Consider the following 24,022-nt stretch of genomic DNA (forward strand, 5'->3'; position numbering starts at 1 on the left):
AAGCCCTGTATCCCATTCCTCACCCACTGAGCCAGCCAGCAGGTCCTTGCTGGGGGCCAGATCAGAGTTGGCACCTGCTAGAGGACAAAGGCCTTGTGTCCCACTGCAGCTCTCCCCACCAGGTCGTGTACAAGAACAATGACTTTAAGCTGGAGCTGTCCCGCCTGGCCAAAGAAGGTGACCCGAAGATGAAGATCAATGGGGACTTGGTGTTCCGCTGTGAGAATGTGGCAGCACTGGATCCAGTCACCTTTGAGTCACCTGAGGCCTATATCTCCCTGCCCAAGTGGAACACCAAAAAGACAGGCTCCATCTCCTTTGACTTCCGCACCACTGAGCCCAATGGCCTGCTGCTCTTCAGCCATGGGCGCCTGCAGCCCCCGCGGGAGAGTCGTGCTGAGCGCCCACACAAAGCTGACTACTTTGCCATGGAGCTGCTCGATGGCCACCTTTACCTGCTGCTGGACATGGGCTCAGGCGGCATCAAGATGCGTGCCAGCAACAAGAAGGTCAACGACGGCGAGTGGTGCCATGTGGACTTCCAGCGCGATGGGCGTAAAGGTGAGAGGGCTCCCCAGCCTTGTTTGCAGCACTCCCATGATCACCTCTGTCTCCTAATCCCCAGCCTGTCAGTGGAGATCCATGTCCCACTTCTTGCATGGTCTGTGTGCCCTGGCTGCCTGGAACTCTGCCCACCAACAGGGAGTGCAATGCCACCTCTGCTCTCCAAACCCTGCCCACAAGTTACCTGCCTATAGTGACCCTCTTTGCCCAGAACAGCCCCATATACCCGTCTCTACTTCCACCCATGGGGAGTCCGCAGCTGTGATGCCTGGAGTTGTTCAGCAATGTGGCAGGGTCATGGTGCCACACGGAAGTTCTGCTGGGGGTACTAGAGGTTATAGGGGCTGCTGCTGGACTTTGGATTAGTCTTGGGAGTGGGGGGAACCTTCTGAGTTACAGAGTTCAGCAGTGGCACCCAGGCGGAATTATGCTTTGCATTTTGGGGCAAGTATCAAATTTGGCTCTAGTATAGTCCCTGCCCCAAAGAGAGCCAAGAGTCTTGCCTCCATCCCTCCCCACCACCTTTTTCCCCCCTAACTGCTGATTGACATAACAAATTGACTGCTCATTAGCCACTCATTAGAGAGGCAAGAAAATAGGCCCAGTAGTGGCAGGGAACAGAGACAGGTACAGCTTCCCATAAGTGGAGTGGAGGAAAGAGAAAGAGAGCAGTGCTGCCCCCTGCTGGTTGAAATCTCGAAGCCTGTCTAAGTCTATATAAAAGTCTTAGGGTAGAGTTACACTGTGGGGGTTTTGGAAGAAGGTATGCAAATGCATTCACATTTGCATATCTTCCGATTCTTTTTCCGATGTTTGGTCCATCTACATGGGGCCAAATGTTAGGAAAAAAACCCTGTTTCGGAAGCCCTTGAAAACCTTGTTTTACAAGGAATAAGGGGGCTTCCGAAAGAAGGTTTTTTTCTGGCAGTGTAGCCCTACCCTCAGAGGGGTAGCTGTGTTAGTCTGTAACTTTAAAAACAATTTTTTAAAAAAGGGGTGGTCCTGTGACACCTTAGAGACTGTGGGCAAAACCCCCTCTTTCAGATGAGATGATCTTGAGTCTCATGTTAGCCATGCATGTGTATGCATGCACAGTTCTGTTCTTTACTGATATCAGCTTCCTCCATGTATGTGCTCATTTATGCATGTGCATGTATGTTTGAGAATTGTGCATGTCTGAGTGAGTATGTATATATTAGTGTGTGTGAATTCATGTTACGTGAATCATTGTGGGAGTGCATGTGCATGAATTGCATGTAAGAGCATGTGTGAGAATCAGTGTATATTTATGGGTGCATGTTTGTATTGTGGCCCAGTTTTAACCCAAGCAGTAAGCCAAAAATTCAGTCTTGAAGGCTATTCCAGTGAGGAGGAGAAAGTGGTGATGGATGCAAACCTGCTTATTTACAAAGAACAGACAAAAGTCCTTTTTCTCTGAATAAGGCAGGAATCAAACAGACAGTTTCTTTGCTCATAAGCTCCATGCCTCTTGCTAGCCATCTCTAAGCTCAAAAACTCTCCCAACTTTTCCCAACTTCCCAAGGGCTGTGCTTCTAGTATTTCCATGTCTGCATGTGGTGTTTCCTTGCTGCCTTTTCCCTTTCTTCCTTTTGTCTTTCTGCCTCTCTCTCTCTCTCTCTCTCTCTCTCTCTCACACACACACACACACACACACACACACACACACACACACACTCACACTCACAGACATACACCTTCACAAAGTAACAGCCAGGGAATTCCTCCATCTATACGCACGCACATTACAGGTGTCTTTGTTTTGAGCAGTAATATGTGCCTGTGTTTGGTTGGAGGGCCCTATTGTTTCAGTTGCCAGGGTCACTAAAGGAGCTATAGAGATTTCTTACAATGATCTTAAATGAAGGCTGGTGTTTTTGCTGAATGATAACAGCAAGGCATATCCCCAACCTGACAACACCCCTCATCTTCACCCATCTCCTTGATGGCGTCCAAAATGGTAACTCTTTCAACAACCCATTCCAGGTAGAAAAGTAATTATTTAACAAATTATGTATGATACAAGCTTAACTATTTACATATTTACAGTGTCTTTCTGGATATTTTGCATAACCAGCCCCCCAAAATTTTACTTCCATTCAAATATTCTTGTAGTTTTTCTTTCCCTGCCCCATTTCCTTTTTGTCCACAGGCAGGAGTTCTTTTTGAGTAGTTTCACTCCAGAGAACTTAGACTTTTGCTGTAATAAACAATCATGCTGTAAAGTCCTTGATGTTCTTGTGTCAATACTGTATTTGTGTCAATATAAAGGTGTTTTGAAACATGCAGTGCAAGATAGGAATATTCACAAGAGCTGTTTGAACTCTGAAAATGCTCTACTGACCACTAAAATGGTTTCCCTTTCTCTCCCAACCTATGCAGCATTTTTGCAATATTAGCAAACCCAGAAATAAACCTTCTATAATAAGAGTAGAGTCTGACAAAACTCTGCACATATGTGAGTGTCTGGGAAGCTTGCCAGTTCTGCACAACCATGGTTTTCTGTTTGTCAGTGGAAATTCCTTCCTCCCTGCTTGTGTGCCCAAGAGAGATTACATTTTTTGAAAGAGCTCACATTTCTTTGGGTTCAGTTTCAGATTGGCATCCTTCAGCTTACCGCAGACCATTTGTAGATGTATCAGTTCCTATTCAAAAATTTTGGCATGGACTAGGATATCATCTAGGTATAACAGACATGCTGAGAGAGACATGCTGTGTCACACCCTCTCCATTAGCCTCTCAAATGTGGTCGGTGCACTGCAAAAGCTGACAATCAATCCTTTTAATTGCCACCAGCCTTGTCCTGTGGTAAAAGCTGTCTTTTCCCTGTTCTTTGAATCCTCTGCCACTTGCCAATATCCACTTTTAAGATTGACTGTGGAAAATAGGGATGTGAATAGGTGACTGGTAAATTGGTTACCTGTAAGTATCACCCTTGCTGGGTGATGCTTACCAGATACAAGTTAACTGGGACCTGGGAGCAGCCTCGTGGAGATTGGGAGCTAGACCTGATGCGAAGGGGGGCCAGGAGCAGGCACCCTGTGCACTGGGCTGGCTGCCAATTCCTTGCGCAGGGGAGACCAACAGTGGCAGCCCTACACACAGAGGCAGGAGCAGAATCCCATTGAATTGGTTAACCAGTTAAACCTAAGGTTTAACTGGTTAACCAGGATTTTACATCCCTGGTAGAAAACCAGATTGAATCTGCTACACCGTCCAGGGTATCATCTGTTCATGGTAGTGGATAAGAATCTTTTAAAGTGACTTCATTTAGTTCCTGATATATTCCATGCACAATTTGGTTCAGTCTTTCTTTTTCTTAACCAGCACAGCAAGTGAAACCCAAGGACTGGTTAAATGCTCAGTGAGGTCTTCTAGATCCATTTCCTCAATGGCCTGTAAGGCCTCTACCCTCTGTGTTACTGGTACCCAGTGAGGAAGTGGTTTAATGGGTCCTTTCCCCCCATTTTAATCTTGTGCTGGACTAGTCCAGTATAATCTATATCTTTGTTGGAGAGGAGAACTCCTGATTCCTAACCAGAAAGTCTCTGAGATTGTTCTGCTACTCATCTTTTAAATGTATGGCACTGCACTAGAACAAGTCTAATAGAAACATTGGAAACTCACCTTCCCCTCATGCCCCCCCCCCCCCGAGTAGTTTTCTTTTATACCAGCAAATACTAGATCCACTGGTTCTTCAAGTGATGGTCCCTATGTGTATTCCACACCTGTGGAATACAGATCAGGACTGCACATCTCAAAAACCCTCTCGTTACAGATAAGTAATGTCCTCTTCTCATTTTGCAACTGTGGTTCACTTTGTCACTATTTACTGCTTTCCAGAAACATGTAGCAGAAGAAGAGGGATCCATTCCTAATTCAGTTCCACAAGAGTTTTAGCAGCTAAGATTTCCCTGTGACCCTGGGTCTTAAAACAGGTTTCAACTACTCCCCATTTTTGTTTGCTGGAAAGCTACTGTAGCATGTAATTATTATAATGGTTTCCTCCCCTAGGGGCAGGATAGCTCCTTCACTGCAAACTAGCTGTCTACAAGTCATGTCTCACCTGAGCCAAGTGTTTAAAGGGAATTTTCACATATTGACACTTTTCCAGGTATTATTTACACAGGTATTAGCCATAAAGAAATCCAAACTGATGATTAGCTCATTCACTATCTTGGCTAGCCAAACTTTTTACTTCAATTCCAGAAATCCAACTTTTAAACCCAATTTTCAGATGGCTGCATGTTCAACCCCCCTCGTCCTGCTATTTGAGATAATGAAAAGGGCTGTCACAAGGAAGCCTGGGACAACTCCTCCAAGAGGCCCAGGAATAGGACTCAAGGCAACCTCCCTGCATTGCAGGCCCTGCCTCTGCCCCCACTTTCTCCAAGCCCTGGTGTGCCCCTGCCCCAAGCAATGAAAAATTCAGCAGTTTGCTTGGGGCAGGGGCAGGGGCACAGCAGGGGTAGAGCTTAGGCAGGGAGACCTGGCATGGCAGCAACAGGGGTCGCCTCTCCACTGTGGTGGTGAGAACTGGAGTGGCCTGCTGCACCCTCTTCTATGCCGTGGTGAGAAGCCAAGCAGAGCGTGTCTGCGGGAGCAGTGGGGCGGAGCAGGCTGCTGGGCCACTCCAGCTCCTGCCACTGCAGTGAGTGCTGGGGAAGGGGAGTGACCCCTGCTACTGCCGTGCCAGGCCTCTGGCCCCAGGTAATCCCTTGGATACTGTCCATAGGACGGTTGAGGTTGCTGCCACAGAGGCCCCAAAAACACGGGGTCTGGGGCAGCTGCCCTGAACTATCCTATGGACAGGACAGCTCTGCCAATGAGGCTGATCAGATTTAGATATACGTCCTATTCCTGGCCCTTTTAGCCTTTCTGATTTAATAACCAGTGTTCCATGTAAACTGAGCACTTAGGCGGCCACCTATGGCTGTGTCCAGACTCAGGGTTTTTTTCGGAAAAAGTAGCCTTTTTCCGAAAAAACTTCATTTGCGTCTAGACTGCAGCCACGTTCTTTCGAAATTAAATCGAAAGAACGCGGCTTTTCTTTCGACGGCGGTAAACCTCATTTCACGAGGAAGAACGCCTTCTTTCGAAAGTGCTCTTTCGAAAGAAGGCGTTCTTGAATGTAAATAGGGCTTCTTCGAAAGAGAGCATCCAGACTCACTAGACGCTCTCTTTCGAAAGAGGCTCTTTCGAAAGTATCTTTTGAAAGAGCCTCTTTCGAAAGAGGCTTGCAGTCTAGACATAGCCTATGAGAGATTCAAATGCTCAGCTAATTAGCAAAGCACCCACAGCCAGCAGCATGTGTTTCTACTGGTGGTGCACATCTGCACATGCTTTGGGGCACATACAAAAAATTATTCCATGCATGGATGGAAAATATTTGAGGGAACATTGCTAATAACTATTATGTTTGAGCCAGTGCTGGTCACCCCAGTGTACTCAAATAGTACACACAACAGCTGACTCCTATTGTTGTTTACCTGCCCAGTGCTAAACAAAAACCCCGGGGCTGATCCTTGTACCTCAAGGCTTTGTTTAGCTTGGTTGTTTCTTTTTACTGGGTGAAGAACTTTCACTAAGCACTTGTGATGCTTTGTCCTGTACTACCTTATATTTAGAACTGATTTTCTTAATAGTCGGATTTTTCACAGCATGAGCATTATCTGAACTGCTTCCCTTAATTTTGATGTTATTGCCAATTTTCCTTGTTTTACAAAGTGAATTTATCACTTTTTCTAATCATTTCAAAACATCATGAACCAGATAAGAATCTCTGTTTCCATCATGTATATTAGACACAGCTGTATTTACAGGGCTCCTAGTGATCAGCTTCCATCTTCCTCACTAGGGGAGCAGCTGCTTCCTATTTTGGAGAACTGCTGCAAGAAAAGATTCAAATTCTGTTGTAAATTCCACAGTCTCTCCGCATGTCTTTGGACTCTTTTCACTTGAGCTGAGCATTTGCAAACTGATCCTTTCCAATTTATCTTGGAAGTCCTTTTCAGTATCTAGCTATGGCCGGAACATGAGTCTTTTCAAGTCCTTTGCAAACTGAGGTATGGAATCCTCTTTCCATCTCCTTCTAAGGCTCTGTCTATACCAGAAGCTTCCAGTAGCACAGCTGATGCAGCTGCAGTGCTGTAAGGTCTCTTGCGTAGCCACTCTGTGCTGACCAGAGAGAGCTCTACCACTGACTTAATACAGTCACTTCAATGAGTGGCAGTTCTTTGTTGGTGGGAGAAGCACACTATCAATTGTGCTGGCAAAACTTATGTTGCTGGTGTATGTGTGTTTTCATACCCTTGAGCAGCATACATTTTGCTAAGATAAGTGGTATTGTTTACATGGCCTAATTCTTTTCTGTGCCTTGGACACATAGTATTTCAAAAATAAGGACACATAGCCAACATTGTATTTTTAAAAAGGGATGGTTTTCTTAGCACCTCTTCCCCAGTCTCATCTCAATATTGTTGTTGTTATTCATAATAAAGATAATTAATAAGCAGCGGTCACCTACATTTGCTAGTAGGGATGTGAACAACTAGTTAACTATCCAATATGCAAATGCTTATAGAATAGTAGACAGGCTAGTTGACTAGTTGCTTCCCCTCCCCCCCCCCGCCTTTCTGTCTCTATCAGAAAGAGGCAGCAAGGGGGATGGGAAGAGGAGGGGGTATTTCAAAGCAGCAGTGCTGTTTGGAGCCAAGGGCCAGACCCCGGGTTCCACATGGAGCTGCTGCTTTGAAACACTATGGCTACGTCTAGACTGGCCCCTAATTCCGGAAGAGGCATGCAAAGCAGGTAAGTCAGAATAGGGAAATCCGTGGGGGATTTAAATATCCCCCGCGGGATTTAAATAAACATGGCCGCCGCTTTTTTTCCGGCTTGGGGAAAAGCCGGAAAAAAGCATCTAGACTGGCGCGATCCTCCGGAATAAAGCCCTTTTCCGGAGGATCTCTTATTCCTACTTTCAGGAATAAGATCCTCCGTAAAAGGGCTTTATTCTGGAGGATCGTGTCAGTCTAGACGCTTTTTTCCGGCTTTTCCCCTAGCCGGAAAAAAAGCGGCGGACATGTTTATTTAAATCCCGCGGGGGATATCTAAATTCCCCGCGGATTTCCCTATTCTGACTTACCTGCTTTGCATGCCTCTTCAGGAATTAGGGGCCAGTCTAGACGTAGCCTTATGTGCAGCCTGAGGCCAGCTGAGTGTTTCAAAGCCACAGTGCCACGTGGAGCCAAGGATCAGCTGGGGACTCCCCCGCTGTCCCCGGGCTCCACGTGGTGCTGCCACTTTGAAACTCTGTGGGGAGCACAGGGCCAGTGGGGGACTGCCCCGCTGACCCCATGCTCCCCACTGCACTTTCACCTTTGAAGTGTAGCAACAGCCCTAAGGCAGAGGTGCATTACAAAGGCAGAGGTGCCCTATCAACTAATCGAATAGTCAATGCAAATTGCATCGACTATTCAATTAGTCAATTACTCAAAATGTAACATCCCTCTGCGCTAAGATATTTCTTGCTGCTTTTTGCAACATTCACCAGCTCCTAATCTTATTGTACAGACATGAAAAAATAAGAGATGTCCCTTGTAATAAATGGACTATTGGCAACCCTATTTGGACATCTCAGAATGATAGCTGGCTACAAGCTGCATATCAAGTGGTTGTATCTGATCTGGACAACTCAGTTTGTTTTCAGGGGCAAAATTCTATAGCACTATCAAAACTGGGCCACTCAGGGTGGCCACTAAACCTTGTCCCCTCCCCCCCGCCTTTGTTTATCTTGACCATTCATGTGATGTTGAACTGAGCCACAGAAGCCTGTCAGGAAGTTTTTCCATTATAAATAATGAGTGGGAGTCATGGGTCCACAGGTCTGGTGCGCTGAACATCTTTGGGACTATCCCTGGTAGGAACCCTTCAGAGGGTCAGACACCCCTTAGGGCCTCACTTTTTCATTAGGGTAAACTACTTGACTTCACTGCCTCGCAGGCTCAGAGCCTTCAGCTCCCTGCTTTATACTGTGAGCTTCCTTCAGCAAGTCCACCTGACTTGGACACCGGAGAGAGCAATGCACCCATATCTTCAGCATCCGCATTGAGACTCAGCCAGAATTAGTACATGTCAGGAATACGACATAGAATGTTCTTGCTTAGTACAGGCAGTCCCCGGGTTACGTACCAGATAGGGACTATAGGTTTGTTCTTAAGTTGAATTTGTATGTAAGTCGGAACTGGCTCCAGATTCAGCTGCTGCCACTGAAACTGACCAGGGGCTGACTACAGAAAGCCGGAGGCAGAGTTGCTCTGCCCCCAGCTTCCTGGAATCAGTCTGATCAGTTTCAACAGCTGCTGAATCTGGAGCCTGGGACAGAACAGCTGGGGCGCTGCCCGGTAGGTTCCCACAGGACCAACCCGGCAGCACCCCAGCTGCTCTACCCGAGGCGTCCCGCAACAAAAGCCTGGCCTGCTGGGGGGGAGGCCGCACTAGCTGTGCCCCCTCCCCCCCAGCAGACCAGGGAGACCCAAGCAAAGCCGCAGAGGCGGAGGGACCCCGCCGCCCGTGTGGCTTTGCTCCTGTCTCCCTGGTCTGCTGGGGGGGTCCAGAAAAGCCGCTGGACCCCCCAGCAGACCAGGGACACCCGAGCAAAGCTGCCCAGGCGGCGGGGGTCCCGCTGCTTGGGCAGCTTTGCTCCCGGGCAAACGAGCAAAGCCGCCCAGGCGGCGGCTTTGCTCGGGTGACCCTGGTCTGCTGGGGGGGACCCAGCGGCTTTTCTGGACCCCCCAGCAGACCTGGGGGACAGGAGCAAAGCCGCCCAGGCGGCGGGGGTCCCTCTGCCTGGGCGGCTTCGCTCCCGGGCAAACGAGCAAAGCTGCCCAGGCGGTAGCTTTGCTCGGGTGTCCCTGGTCTGCTGGGGGAGGTCCAGCGACTTTGCTGGACCCCCCCCAGCAGACCAGGGAGACTGGGAGAAACTTTTCTCACCCCGTTTGTAAGTGCGGATCCGACATAAGTCGGATCCGCGTAAGTCGGGGACTGCCTGTACAGAGAAAAGAAAGTCACCGCATACTCTATGTAGGCTAGCCCAGCGCACCATCAAGTGGTATGGCCCTCCCTCTGGGATCCCACTCTGTCCCTCGTTGTCCAAGTTCCCAAGCAAGTCTCACCTGGGTCCTTTTCAGTTCTTTATTGACCATCTGGTCAAATGCTGGTGGCTTTTTGTGGAGAGTGGACATGGTTGTTAGTTGGTAGATAGCAAATGTCCCGGGTATTTGCTTTGCTATTGTTTTCATGGACTCTCTAATGCCATGGGCCTCACACATGAGACAACTAGACATCATCCACATTTGTGTGGCAGCCTGCCTGAAGGTAAACAGCCCTTTTTTATAGCAATTCAGCCAATAGGGGAAACTGAGGCACACACAGTAGTCATACAAAATACCTACAGAAAATTTCCACTCCATCACTGCGGGGTTCTGCATTATTGATCTGAAACAATTCAGTCTCTTCTCTTTGGTTCTTTGGGGGTTACAAACAAAATAGAAGCCTCTTGTAAATGCCTAATCTTACCGAAGCCCTGGCCTGTGCTAGGAGTTTAGATCGAATTTAGCTGCATAAAGTCAATTTTCTAAACAGTGAGTCCACATTACCAAGGTTGTTCTGTTGACTTTAAGGGCTGCTGAGGTTGATTTCGGTACTCCAGCTTTTCATGCGGAGTAACGCAAAATTCAACCTTGCATGGTTAAATTTACAGTAGTGGAGATCCAGCGTTGAGAAAAATGGGGTTCTTGGCCTCTGAGAGGCATTCAGCAGTGCCCTGCTGTGACCGCTCTGGCCAGAACTTGCACCTCTCCTGCTTTCCAAGTGAACAGGAAAAAAACCCAGGGAAAGTTTGAATTTCATTTCCTACATGGCCAGCATTGTGAGCATACTTCAGAGCAGGCAGCACATCTGAGCAGCACACTTCCAGGACTTCCATGAGTTCAAGTCCCATAAGCTCTGGTTCCTAGGAGTGCCAAACAGTGCCAGCATGGAGTATGCAGGAGATCTTGGACTTCATTGAGGTGTGGGGATAGGAGTCCATTCTCTCAGATCTCCAAAACAGCAAAACAGATGCTGATATCTACATGAAGATAGCAAAGTGCCTGGTGGAGAAATGATCCTGTAGGGACACCCAGCAGTACTGTGTTAAAATGAAAGAGCTCAGGCAATCCTATCACAAAACAAAGGAGGTAAATGGATGGCCTGGTGCATCATTGCAAACATGCCACTTCTACGACCAACTGCATGTGATCCTGTGGGGGACCCAACCAGCTTCCCAAGCCAGACCATGGAGCCTGCCCAAGATACTCAGGGCAGCAGTGTGGAGGACAGCCTGGCAATGGAGGAGGAGGAGAATGGCCAACTGGTGAGCAGCAAGAGCCAAGCACTTTTTTCATCATTTTGGAACCAATTCCCTCCTCCCAGGACAGCCCAGGGAGGGTGCTTCTGGTGAGTTCACAATTTTTTTCTTGCTACAAGTGGGTTAAGGCAGTTGGGTGTGACGTGTGGTGTACTCTGTGCCTACACAGCATAGGGAACCCAGAACAGCTTGTTAACATGTCTGGAAATGGTGTGGGAATCCTCCCTGAATATCTCCATGAAGCTCTCAGATAGGAACTCTTTGGTCCTTCTCACAAGGTTTCTGAGGAGGCCTTATTCTGTCCTTCACGGTAGAGCGCCTTCCCACGCCAAGCCATCAGTAAGTGGTTGCAGTACAAATGGTTGCAACATAAGACCCGGGTTTATGACCACATTCAGTCAGCATCAGCTCCCTATCATTGGGATTTGGAGAAGACTGATATCTCACATGGCAATCTGGATGAAGGAGGAGGGGAAGCTATTAGCTAGCTGCTGCCCTTCCTTCCCTCCTGCCCACACGCTTCTGCAGGATAGGGAAGTAGTACTCTCCCAGAAGCAGGGTGTGGTGGACATAGAAGAGAGAAGCTGGGTGAACCACTGCCCTGCTTTGCTGGTATGACACGACCCTGTTCTCTCGCCCACCTGCAGGCTTCTGCAGGATGGAAAAGTAGCATTCTCCTGGGAAGTGGGTTGTTGTGGACACAAGGGAGGGAAGCCTTGTGAGCCACTGCCCTGCCCCACCAGCATGACCAGATCCCATTCCCCCCTCCTGCACACAGAATCATGCGGCCCCTTACCATGCCTGCCTACAAATCATGTGAGTCCAGATATTCCCTTGAGAGCTCTGCTGTGTATCTGCTGTACAGTGACCACTTTATGGCATAACTTTGACCTTGCACAGAATACATCTCCATTGTCTTTAGAGGGACCTTTGCTGTATGTTATCAGAGTAGGTTTTAGGCTACACAATGTGTATCTCCTGTAATATGTGCCCTTGTAACTTTTCATTGCAGTGGAAACAGCAGGCAACCTGATGGGCACTCTCCTGGCTCCAGCAGCTGTCTGGCTTTCACAAATCGGCAGGTGAAAACGGACAAGGGAAGACATGTTTAAGGAGCAAATGAAGTGGAGGAATATGCCCCTGGAAGAGATGCAAGGGGAGTGGCAGGACAGGATAGCGGAGCAGCAGGTGAGGAGAATGTGCAGGGAACTGCAAGGGGAGGCAACAGGAGATTGTCTTTTCCTCCCTGACGGCTGTGATGGAGCACCTGACAGCTTGCCTGGAGAAGAACCTTCCCCAGAACTCCCCCTTCCCTGTGCAAAATAACTTTTCCTCCTCACCCAGATCCAACCTCCACCCCCCAGGCACCCCAGAACATGGGAGTTGGGGGACTCAAGGGCAGCTTCACACAACCTCCAGGGTCTCAGGAGGCAAAAGGCTGTCCTTGCATTTTTGATTCCCACTCCCTTCGGGTCCCAACATGGACTTCTTTTCTGTGCCTGCTGTCCTCCCTAAATAAAAATGCATGATCTCTGAACAACAGTCTCTTTATTGTTTGTATTGGAGGGGTGAGGGTGGGGGATTACAGGCAAACACACTGAATGCAGGGGCACCTCATTGAGAGCAACATGCATAACTCTCAAAACTGGCCATTCATAAAACTTTCTTTCAAAGTCTCTCTGATTTGCACTGCCCCATGCTGTGTTCTCATTGCCCATGGCTACTCAGAATCTCTGGCTAGGCACTCAGCCCCCCAATCCTGCCTGATAACTTTCCCCATAACTCTCATAAATATTGCAGAGCACACAGCAGGCTGCTACCACAAAGGGAATGTTGCGTTCGCTGAGGTCTAACCTAGTATGTAGACTCCTAAACCTTCCCCTTAAATTCCCAAAAGCACATTCAACCACCATCCTTCACTTGCTCAGCCTGTAGTTGAACTCCTCCTTACTGTGGTCCCAGCTGCCCTTGTACAGTGTCATGAGCCATGGAAGCAAGGGGTAGGCTAGATCTCCAAGGAGTGGATCTGCTATCGTTACCAGTGTTACTAAAAATTGAGAACACACCTAGTTCTAGTTAGTAGGAGAGAATTGGTGGTGGAGTCAGATATCTATGATACAATCTTGTTTATTCTCAAGGAATGTACGAAGTCCTGTTTTTCTGAGCAAGGCGGGAATCCAACTGGAGATAGTTTCTTTGCTTACAGCTCCAAACCCTTTTCTAGCCAGAACTTGGCACAAAAGCTCTACCTTGGCTTCTTCTCAGGTCCCATGTGCAGTGCTTCTGTGGCTTTTTGTCTGGTGCTTCCTTGCTGCCTTCTTTCCACTCTGTTTTTTCTACCTCTCTCTTGCAGACAAACACCCCCCCCCCCCAAAAAAGCAACAGCCAATGAGACCCTTCCACCCACATGTGCTTAGCATTTTGCCAGTGTTTGGGATTGAGACCACTTGTTTCCGCTGCTTGTTCCTTAGAGTTTAAAGCCAGAAGAGACCATTCGAGCAATCAGTATGACCTCTTCATAGCTCTGGTTATTAAATTCCATTCAAATACCCCTCTGTTGAGCTCAATGACTTCAATTGAACCAAGGATTAACTCAGTTCTCAGGATACTAATCTGTTGTGAGCCCCATCCGCCAAGCAGAAAACAGGAGAAACCAACAGGCTACCAATGTCAGAAGTCCCAGCAATGACAGGGAATTGACTAGATGAGAAGCTCAGGTGATCTCAGCAGGTGACCCATACCCCTGTGCTGTAGAGGAGGGTGAAACCTGCCTCCCTTGAAGTTTCTGCAATCTGACACGGGGGAAATTCCTTCCCTACTCTACATCTGGTGATCAGTTAGGGTACGTCTACACTACAGCGCTAGTTCGAACTAACTTAGTTCGAATTAGTTAATTCGAACTAAGCTAGTTCGAACTAACGCATCTAGAACTAAAAACTAGTTCGAACTAGCGTTTTGCTAGTTCGAACTAGTAAGTCCACATTGAGTGGACTCTGAACAGGGCTTAAGGATGGCCGGAAGCAGTGCCGGCAGGGCATAAAAGGAGGACTTAGAGCATGGAGATGCTGTCTCAGGCTAGCCGAGGGCTGCGCTTAAAGGGTCCCGACCCCCACCCCGGACACACAGTTCTAAGGGGTGCCCCGCTTGCAAAGAAGTTCTGGCTTGGAGTGCCCTGAGTGCCCACACTGGGCACATCACACCACTCGGCCATCAGCCCGGCTGCACTTGCCGCAGGCTGCCATCTGGGGAGAGGGGGCAATTGGGGGGCTGCAGGAGAGCTTCCACCCCCAGAAGCCTGCAGAGCCAGCCCAGTCCTCCCCATCGGGGGCTCGTACCCCATTCCTCCCTCACCTCCTTCCACTTACCCTTCCCTAGCCCCCCTTCTTATTGAGGTACAAAATAAAGATAACGTTTCTTCCAACATTGACTCTGTCTTTATTGAACAAAACTGGGGGAGACTGGGAAAAGGAGGTGGGAGAGGGGAAGAGAAAGGCTGGGAGAGGGGAGGGCAACTAACATGATCAGGGGTTGGGAACAGGTCCCAGATGAAGAGAGGCTACAGAGACTGGGACTGTTCAGCTTAGAAAAGAGGAGACGGAGGGGGGACAGGATAGAGGTCTCTAAAAGCAGGGGTTGGGTGGAGAGGGTGCATTCAGAAAAGTTCTTCCTGAGTTCCCATAAAGAAGGACTAGAGGACACCAAAGGAAAGGAATGGGTAGCAGGCTTGAAACTAGTAAGAGAAAGTTGTTGTTGACAAAGCAAATAGTTAACCTGTGGAACTCCTTGCTGCAGGAGGCTGTGAAGGCTACAACTAGAACAGAGTTTAAAGGGAAGTGAGATCAAGTGATGGAGGTTGGGTCCATGGAGTCCTATTAGCCAGAGGGTAGGAGTGGTGTCCCTGCCCAAAGTTTGTGGAAGGCTGGAGAGGGATGGCACGAGACAAATGGCTTGGTCACTGTCTTCGGTCCATCCCCTCCAGGGTCCCTAGGGTTGGCCGCTGTTGGCAGACAGGCTACTGGGCTAGATGGACCTTTGGTCTGACCCAGGACGGCCATTGTAAGCTCAGGGCTCAGTGTCGGGGGTCTCAGTGGACCCCCTTGATTTTCATGCACACCTGGTCCTGGGTGGCCAGGCTGGCAGCTCTCCTGCCCTAGACGGCCACTTTCCTGTGCCTAGTGCGGAGATCGTGGACGAGGTCCACGATGTCCGCACTAGCCCAGGAAGGTGCCCGCCTCTTGCAGTCCAGGGCAAGCTCCCGGGAGCCGCCAGCCTGGTCCCGGGAAGAGGGGGTGGGCTGGGGGGCATCGGGTGGGTGGCTCTGTGCCGTGCCAGGTGCAGGGTCTGCTAGCTGGGTGCTGGCAGGCTTGCACCTGGCACGGGCACCGTAGCCAGCCCGTGCCCCTTTAAGGGGTCCGGGGCCGGGAGGGGGGCATAGAGTTTCCCTGGTGTTGGCCAGAGTGGCCACCAGGGAAACCTGGGGAGGGCTAGCCTCCCACTAGTTCGAACTAAAGGGCTACACAGCCCTTAGTTCGAACTAGCTAGTTCGAACTAGGCGTTAGTCCTCGTAAAATGAGGTTTTCCTAGTTCGAACTAAGCGCTCCGCTAGTTCGATTCAAATTCGAACTAGCGGAGCGCTAGTGTAGCACCTATTAAAGTTAGTTCGAACTAACGTCCGTTAGTTCGAACTAACTTTGTAGTGTAGACATACCCTTAGTCCCAGAGCATGTCAGCAAGACCTGCCAGCCAGCAACTGTAACAGAAGGTTGTCTGTACCACTTGAGATCACTGGCTTGCCCTAGGCGACTGTTACCACCTGTGGCTGATGCTTCAGAGGAAGATGATGGGGGAAGAAGGGGTTGGGGAAGCCACACATTATAACTGTGCATCGGGGGGGAATTTTTTTGTCCTGATCCTTTCAGGCAGTCATCTGAAGCATGAGATTAGGTGCTAGTCATTCTCCTTGTCTATACATTATATACATAATACCTCATGCCTGCTGTCATAAAGGGGCTTAATGGCTTTTTACAACTATCTTAAATCAAGGGCAGCATCTACATCCAACCCAGAACAACAAGGTCTTACCTGGCTCCTGTTAGTATTGTGTGCATGTGTGTGTGGAGCTCTATGTATGCATTTCCTTCCCCTCCCATCTGGGCCTTGCTGGGGTGGTGCCCACTGCCCATGCTGCCCTGTAATGCCTGGCTCCCCACCACAGGCTCCATCTCCGTGAATAGCCGCAGCATACCATTCCTGGCCAGTGGGGAGAGCGAGATCCTGGACCTGGACAGTGAGATGTACTTGGGGGGTCTTCCCGAGAACCGTCTGGACTTGATCCTACCCCCTGAGGTGTGGACTGCCTTCCTCAACTATGGTTATGTGGGCTGCGTGCGGGACCTCTTCATCGATGGCAAGAGCCGGGACGTGCGGCGCCTGGCCGAGGTTCAGAGTGTGCCTGGCGTCTCCAGCTTCTGCTCTCGGGAGACCCTCAAGCAGTGCAGCAGTGCACCCTGCCGCAATGGGGGAGTCTGCCGTGAGGGCTGGAACCGCTTCATCTGTGACTGCCTGGGCACTGGCTACCTGGGCAGAGTGTGTGAGAGAGGTGAGGGGGCTGCGTGGGCATTGGCTACCTAGACAAGGTGTGTAGGAGGTGGAGATAGAGGGGAACCCCAGGTGTGTGAGATGAGGGCCTCATGGGAGGGGCACCGAGTACCTGGGAAGGGTGGGTGTGAGGTGAGGGGGCATGGAAGTGGTGAGGGAACAGGCCGGGGGTGTCTGCCTCAACAGCATGTGAGATGTCTGTGTAAGGGTCAGTGATGGGAAACATGGTACCCCTGTCCTCTTAGTGAGACAGATGGGCCCTGGCATCAGGACAGAATTGGTGAAAAGCAGATTCCTTAGTTCACTGGCAGCTCAAAAAAATCAGGGAAAGAAGTGAGTTTGGGTCAAAGAGAATTGAAACATTCCCAGAATCTTCAGCCATTCTAAAAGTCGACGATAAGTCTGTCTAGGGTGAATACAATGGGCTGTTTGCGGACATCTTTACGGGGCTAAAATGGCAGAAGTGTCTGGGATGCCTCCCAGTTTTGTGAATGGTGCCAAAGTCCCCCTATGAGTCCATCACCTATATCTGTTTCCTCTGAAACTATTTGGTGAATTATTGTTAAATTGGCAAAGAGTTGGGGGTTGACTGAAGCTGCATTTTGAGGTTAATAAAGGATTTGCCCAAAAAACTTTGCCCAGTTCTACTCGGGACTCCTGGGTTCCATGCCTGGCTGTGGGAGGAGAGTGGTGTCTAATGGTTAGATCAGGGAGGCTGGGAGTCAGGACTCCTGGGTTCTGACTGGAGGAGGCTGGAATTGGGAGAAGAGGATCTCTGAGTGTTGCAGCATAAGACAGAATCTAACTCACCTTCTCTCTTTCTCTCTCTCTCTCTCCTCCTCCCCCCACCCAATTCCTGTTTTTTTCACCATCTCTTTCCCACTTCTATTGTCTTGCCTCCTCTCAAACCCTCTTTCCCCTGTGCCCTCACCCCTCAGAGGCCACGGTGCTGAGTTATGATGGCAGTATGTACATGAAGATCATGCTGCCAGGGGTGATGCACACAGAGGCTGAAGATGTGTCCCTGCGGTTCATGTCCCAGCGGGCCTATGGCTTCATGCTGGCCACTACCTCCAAGGAGTCGGCTGACACCCTGCGCCTCGAGCTTGACGGCGGGCAGATGAAGCTCACCGTCAACCTAGGTAACTGCCCCACCACCTGGGGATGCCCCAGTGCTGATGGGGTTAACCAGCTCCCTGGTGGTCACCCCCAAGCAGAGAACTTTCAACCTCCCCCTTGGCAACTGGTTCCAGGTGTCTCCTGTGAGAAGTTGACCCTCCTACCTGGGTTGCACCTGTGCTGAGGGGTCAACTCCTACTTTGGAGCCCTCCTGTACCCATCTGGGCTTTAGAAAGACACTCCTTTTTCCAGGGGGATTCACCTTCATGCCCAGTTTGGCTTTGCTGGTGCCAGAGGGTGGCTCCCTGATTAGTATGGGACCTGCTTTCTCCACCGTGCTTGGCCAATGGGGCAGAAGGGGCCCTTCAACTCACTGGCATCCCTTTGGTTGGCTGGAGTTGGTGGGCTTGGAGGGGAAAGAGCTCCCCACCTTTCTAAATGCCTGGCAGGGTTTGGAGTGATTTCTAGCCCACTGTTTTTAACCCTTCATTGGCGCAGACTCTGCCAGCCCAGCAAGCAGCAGCCGGGACCAAACCCCACCCCTAACCCTTACCCTAGCCTCTCATTCCCCCAGCTTCCCCAAACTCTGCCCATCCACAGTGGCCCCTCAAGCCCAACCTCGCATCCCTCACTACATCCCCAACCTCTGCAGACCCTATCCCTATCTCCACAACACCCTTACTCCATCCCAAACTCCTGCAGATCCATCCCCCACAACTAAATCTACAGCGCTCCCACATCCTCCCCACTTCATTGCATCTCCCTTGTGACACGTTGCCCTTCCAGATCCTTCCTTCTGTCCCACCTGCCCTCATCCTCTCATCCAGTCTCTCTTTCCCCCGTTGGGCTAAACATTGTTCCCTTCATATCTCTTTTCTCCTATGGGGTAACTTCCTGTCCCTCCCTGCATGGAGATAATTCCCTCCCCTCATTTCCTTTCCCCATAAGCTCCCCCTGTTGGTTCTTTGGTCCCGCGCCTGTTTGCGCCCCACTGTTCTGTTGCGGTTGACAACGTGCGTCAGACCCATCCGTGCAGCCTGTGGGAATGGAGCCCCCTTTCCTTCCTCCCCAGAGAGCCCAGATGTCCTGTCCACTGCAGAGATCAGGGAATAGCAAGAACTCTTCTCAACCTTTCTAGGTATGGGGGGAGGGGCAGATCGGAGGTGGCCCATGGTATCCCACCATTTATTTAACCTCTTATCTTCTGGCTATTTTGGGATATGGGCACCTCTGTAGTGACACTGATGCCCTTCATATGGACCTAAGGAGTACACCTGTGCTGTACAACACCCTCAGCTTCTCATAATGTCCTTTCCCAGATTTGGGGATGTTGTCAGCACCCAGGATCACTGGGCCCCCCACCACATCTCCCTCTAAGGGGGTGCCCCCTCACAGTTTGCATTGGTGCTGGGTCTAGTGTTCCCTGATCTCTGCAAGATTCCAGGGCTACCCAGGGTAGATGGAGGTGGTAGCAAGTGGGGGCAACCTAATCTTGGCCCCCTAATCCATGCTGGGTGCAGGAGGACCCTGGTTGGGGAAGTAAATTGGGGGAGGAGGCCCTCCATACATCTGAACATGGGGCTGCTCAGCAGGGGTTAACCCCTCCTTGTTCTCATCCTCCTTGTGGCACTGTTTGGGGGTGCCAGGGTGGGAGAGGAAAAAGGGGGTCCATCCCCCACATTGCCCGCTGCACGGCTGATGTTTGCAAGGTGGCCATTTGTCAAAGGGGTGGGGATTATCTCAGCAAATTGCGGGGAGGAGAATGAGCCCCATGAGTTGGAGGGAATTGGGTGTGAACCCCCTTAAAGGTTATAAACCTTCCTTCTCTCCACAAAAAAGAGAAGCATCAGCCTAGTCAATGTCTGTACTAGATGTGGCCAATCCACTTTCTAAACTGGTTCCAAGTTAATCCACTTTATAAAGTGGCTCTGAACCAAACCACTGTCCAAACCAGTTTGTGTTAAAGTGGTTTAAACATGACAGTCTAGTCCTTATAGATGTGCTGAGGAATTAGGTCCTGGCCCAGATCCTGGCTCTGTTTCCTAAGCCCAGCTGGCCCTACCTTAAGCTGGGACAGTAAAGATGCATCAAAAACCAGTTAATAAACTGGGATCTTTCCATGACCCTTTTTCTGGTCAGCTCCTCACCCTGCTCCTCATTGTCCCCCTTCCCCTCCAACCCAACAGTGCAAATCTGCTTCCTACACTGGTTTAGGCCAGTTTCCCTTATAAACCCTTTCAGGCCAATTCCCTTTAACAAACAAATTCAGTCAGGCCTAGTCACCCACAAAGCAAGGGATGCAAATGTAGGCATGCAAAATAGTCAATGAAGCGGGGATTTAAATATCCTGCACTTCATTAGCATGATCTCGCCGGCGGGTTACTCCGATTAACAGCTATTTCGAAAGTGAAAGTGCGTGCCGAGATGCGTTAGTTCAAACCAACACCTTTGGTTCAAACTAACATTACTCCTCATTTTTTGAGGAGCGCACTTTCACTTTCGAAACAGCTCTTGATCGGAGTAACATGCCGGCGAGATCATGCTAATGAAGCGCGGGATATTTAAATCCCCGCTTTATTGATTATTTCCAATGCCTACATTTGCATCGCTAGTTCGAACTAGGGTGCAAGTGTAGACATACCCAAACTGATGCAAATTTTGCATAGATGTTCTTATTTCAGTTTTTCTTGGTCCCTTTTGTTTTAGAGTATCCATACCGAGATTTGAAAGCAGGTTAATCAAACCAGTTAAAAATTAAGTTTCAAAGCAAGATAACTGTCACTGCTGCACACATTGAGTTTGTCCTAGTGTAATTCTATGGGTGCGTTTAGACTGGCAAGATTTTGCGCAAAAGCAGCTGTCTACACTGGCCACTTGAATTTGCGCAAGAGCACTGATGTTCTAATGTAAGAATTCAGTGCTGCTTGCGCAAATACTTTCCCGCTCCCGCTCAGGGATAAGCCCTCTTGCGCAAGAATACTTGTGCAAGAGGGTCAGTGTAGACAGGCACCTTAATTTTTTGCGCAAGAAACCCGATGGCTAAAATGGCCATCGGAGCTTTCTTGCACAAAAGCATGTCTATATTGGGCACGGATGCTTTTCCGCAAAAGCACTTTTTGTGCAAAAGCATCCGTGCCAATCTAGATGCTCTTTTGCGGAAATACTTTTAATGGAAAAACTTTTCCGTTAAAAGTATTTCCGCAAAATCATGCCAGTCTAGACGCAGCTTATCAGTTTTGGGGAGTGATTTTATCCAGAGGCAGCCTCAAGTGAGGATGCAATTATGCTAGGATAAAGGTGCCTTCGAACCTATCCACATGGAGAAATTTCCCAACATAGCTACAATAGAATGGTTATTAATTATTAATAATTAACTCCCTGTGTAAACACTCTGTCCTGGAATAAATTATTATCTTCTGGGATAATTACTCCACTTGCCAAGCTCTGCTAGGGCCTGTCTACACAGCAGAGCTAAACGTGAAATAAGCTATGCAACTTGAGCTACACTAATTGCATAGCTTAAGTCAAAATAGCTTATTTTGACTTTTGGTGCTGTCTACTCAGCAGTAAGTCCGAGAGAGAGCACTCTTCCCCCGACTTCCCTTACTCCTCATACAATGAGAGTTACAGGAGTCAGAATAAGAATTCAAATTAATTTCAAAATAACGGGCTAGCTGTATAGACGCAAAGTACATTATTTCGGAATAACTGAGGTTATTCCGAAATAACGTTGCTGTGTAGACATAGCCCTAGAGAGTTTCCCCATGTGGACAAGCTCTCATCAGAAAAGCATATTCCCTTCCCCTAAAAATAGCTATGCACTTCTCTGCTGGTACAACCATGTCCACATAAGACAGCATTGTTCTGCTTTAGACTGGGGGAGCTAAAGCAGGACAATACATGTTTGTAGCTGGAGATTGGAAGCTCATTAGGAGCAAGGACTGGCTTTTTGTTCAGTGTCTGTCCGACACCTGGCAAAATCGAGCCCTGCGGTGTCATCATTAGAATGACTGTTATAACTTGCATTGCAAAAATGCCTATGACCCTACATCTTGGTTGCACCAGTGGTACAGACACTGGCCAGTCACAATAAGAAATGACACAGCTCCATCACTGGCCAGGAAGGTAGTTTGGGGCTGTAGGTGGAATACCTTTAAGGGACCAGTTCCTACCAAATTCGGGGTCCCCTTCCTTCATGTGAGAGGTTTCAAATGGCCACCTTGACCCACGTCTGTCCCCGGATGGTGGGCTGTGAATTGGATGGTTGTTTGCAGAAGTAACTTTGAAGGATGTAAAACTGTTGCGTTCTCTTCTCTCTCCCCCTACCCCCATCACCCTGGCCCCCGTCTCAGACTGTGTCAGGATAGGCTGTAACCCCAGTAAGTCACTTCTTTACCTTTGGGATTTTTATTTCATGTTCTCTCTCTCTTCTGTTAGTTAAATGAACTGGGTGAATTTTGGGGGTCAGTCCTAATGGAACGGTGACAAGCACTGTATGGTAGCTGAATTGCTATGACGCTGCACAAAAGAGGATTTTGTAGAGGATCTGGGATTATTCCTGGGTTCTGTTCCTGGCTCTGGGAGGGCAGTGGTGTCTAGCAGTTAGCATGGGAGGACTGGGAGGTAGGCCTGGGTTCTTATCTCAGCATTTTGAAGGGAGCTGGTGTAGGAATTAGTGCAGAAGAGCTGAGTCAGGACGCCTGAGTTCTATCCTGGCTCAGGGAGAAAAGTGAGGTCTAGTGGTTAGAGCAGGGGACGGGGGGTCAGGAATTCTAGGTTCTAGCTCCACTGCTGCTCATTTGAGTGTATTGCCTTAAAATGAGTCACTTCGCTGCTTCTTGCCTCAGTTTCCCCTTGCCTCAGACTCACTGCACCTGCCCTGTAGGTGCACACCTGAGCTTTATATCTCTACTGCATGTAAGATACTAACAGAGCCTCATCCAAGATGGGACCTTGGCTAGGAACTGTCCTGCTTCCCATACCCACCCGAGCCTGAAACACTTCAAGAAGACAGGACCTGCCATTTCCCCCCATCCCATGGCTTGGTCCTTGGGGCACTGGTGAAATGCTGCCCTCCTCCCTGCAGCCTGCATGCACTACTGCTCCTGCAGGCTGAATTTGGAAACACACTATGGGGTGTCATAAAGCCCCCCTACTGCAAGCAACTGAGAAGGATTCTTTGGTTTATGGTTCTTGCCCTGCCCAGTATGGAGCTGCTCAGCAGGTGAGGTAGGGGCAAATTAAGCACACACACCCACGTTCCCATAGGCAAATTGCAGATCCCTGGTGGTAAGTAACTGGCACCTGGATTTGGGCTGATTAATGCAAGGCAGCATAGCACCTTGGTCTTTCTTTCCCTGCACAAGCAACACACAGTTACAGGCACAACACCACCCAGTCACATCACAGTCTGTCCTAGATACATACCATGATGAATTCAGGCACAGAAATCCCATTGAGATGGTCACTTGATGTTCTGAAATACAACCGAGCCTGCCTCGCTTCCCTTTGGGGTGTCCCATTACCCTGTCCTGCTAGCTAGACACTTTGGTCTCCTCCAGCATTGGCACAGAGTTGGGGGTAGGATTTAAGTGGTCATAAGTGATATCAGACAGAATAATGTAGGTTAATAAACAAAATAAAATAAAACACACCCGCTAAGCCTAATACACTAAGAACCTTGTTACATGCAATACTTCACCTGAACAGTAGTTTTAATAATTTTTTCACGCAGGCTGGACAGCCTCTTAGCCTGGGTCTGATCCTTCCCCTTGTTCAGTCTTAGAGGTTTCCAGCAGTCATTCTGGGTGCTAAACAGGGGTAATGTAACCGCTGGCAGGTGCCCCTATTGTTTGGCTTTCCACTTTTATACAGATTTTTCCAAAGGTGGGAATCTTCTGTGCTCAGTTTAAACCTTTTCACGCTTTCTGTGGAAAAGTACAATGTCCAATATGTGTCCCAGCATCAGGTGATCTAATCACATTCTCTGTGTGAACTCTGAGCCCCTCCTACTGGCTGGTTCATAGGAAAAACAAACCCATTTACAATCATTGTCCTTATCCCTGAACCGTCAAGTTTCTGAAGCCGCCACACCTCTTTGCAGCAGGTCTCATTCACTCATGTAGATGGCAGCGCACACACACAGGATAGTAGATGTTACTCCTTCCAACTGGGACCAGCACACACACACAAAGCAGGGAGACACTGATATATACATGCACTGGCCAGGGAGATGTTTGCATGCCAGCTGGGGAACACTGTCTTACATAAAGACTGTCAGCAGAGGTATGTCTTACACATTCATGTATGCCAGCT

The 24,022-nt window shown here is 49.1% G+C and overlaps 1 protein-coding gene across 20 annotated transcripts in view; it reads left to right on the forward strand.

Moving 5' to 3' along the window:
- Positions 1-24,022, forward strand: part of NRXN2 (neurexin 2) — a 332,982-nt gene that overhangs the window by 136,144 nt on the left and 172,816 nt on the right. For 18 of the 20 annotated variants that reach the window (XM_089781141.1, XM_075939211.2, XM_075939215.2 and 15 more), the window contains 4 exons: positions 123-561; positions 16,206-16,589; positions 17,527-17,730; positions 22,060-22,086. In XM_089781141.1, the coding sequence (XP_089637267.1) occupies positions 123-561; positions 16,206-16,589; positions 17,527-17,730; positions 22,060-22,086 (1,054 nt within the window). The remainder of the gene's footprint in view (positions 1-122; positions 562-16,205; positions 16,590-17,526; positions 17,731-22,059; positions 22,087-24,022) is intronic. The other 2 variants (XM_089781134.1, XM_089781135.1) reach the window with 1 other exon arrangement.

The sequence above is a fragment of the Pelodiscus sinensis genome, chromosome 11, assembly GCF_052426305.1.
Source record: "Pelodiscus sinensis isolate ZL-2025 chromosome 11, ASM5242630v1, whole genome shotgun sequence".
NCBI classification, from domain to species: Eukaryota; Metazoa; Chordata; order Testudines; family Trionychidae; genus Pelodiscus; species Pelodiscus sinensis.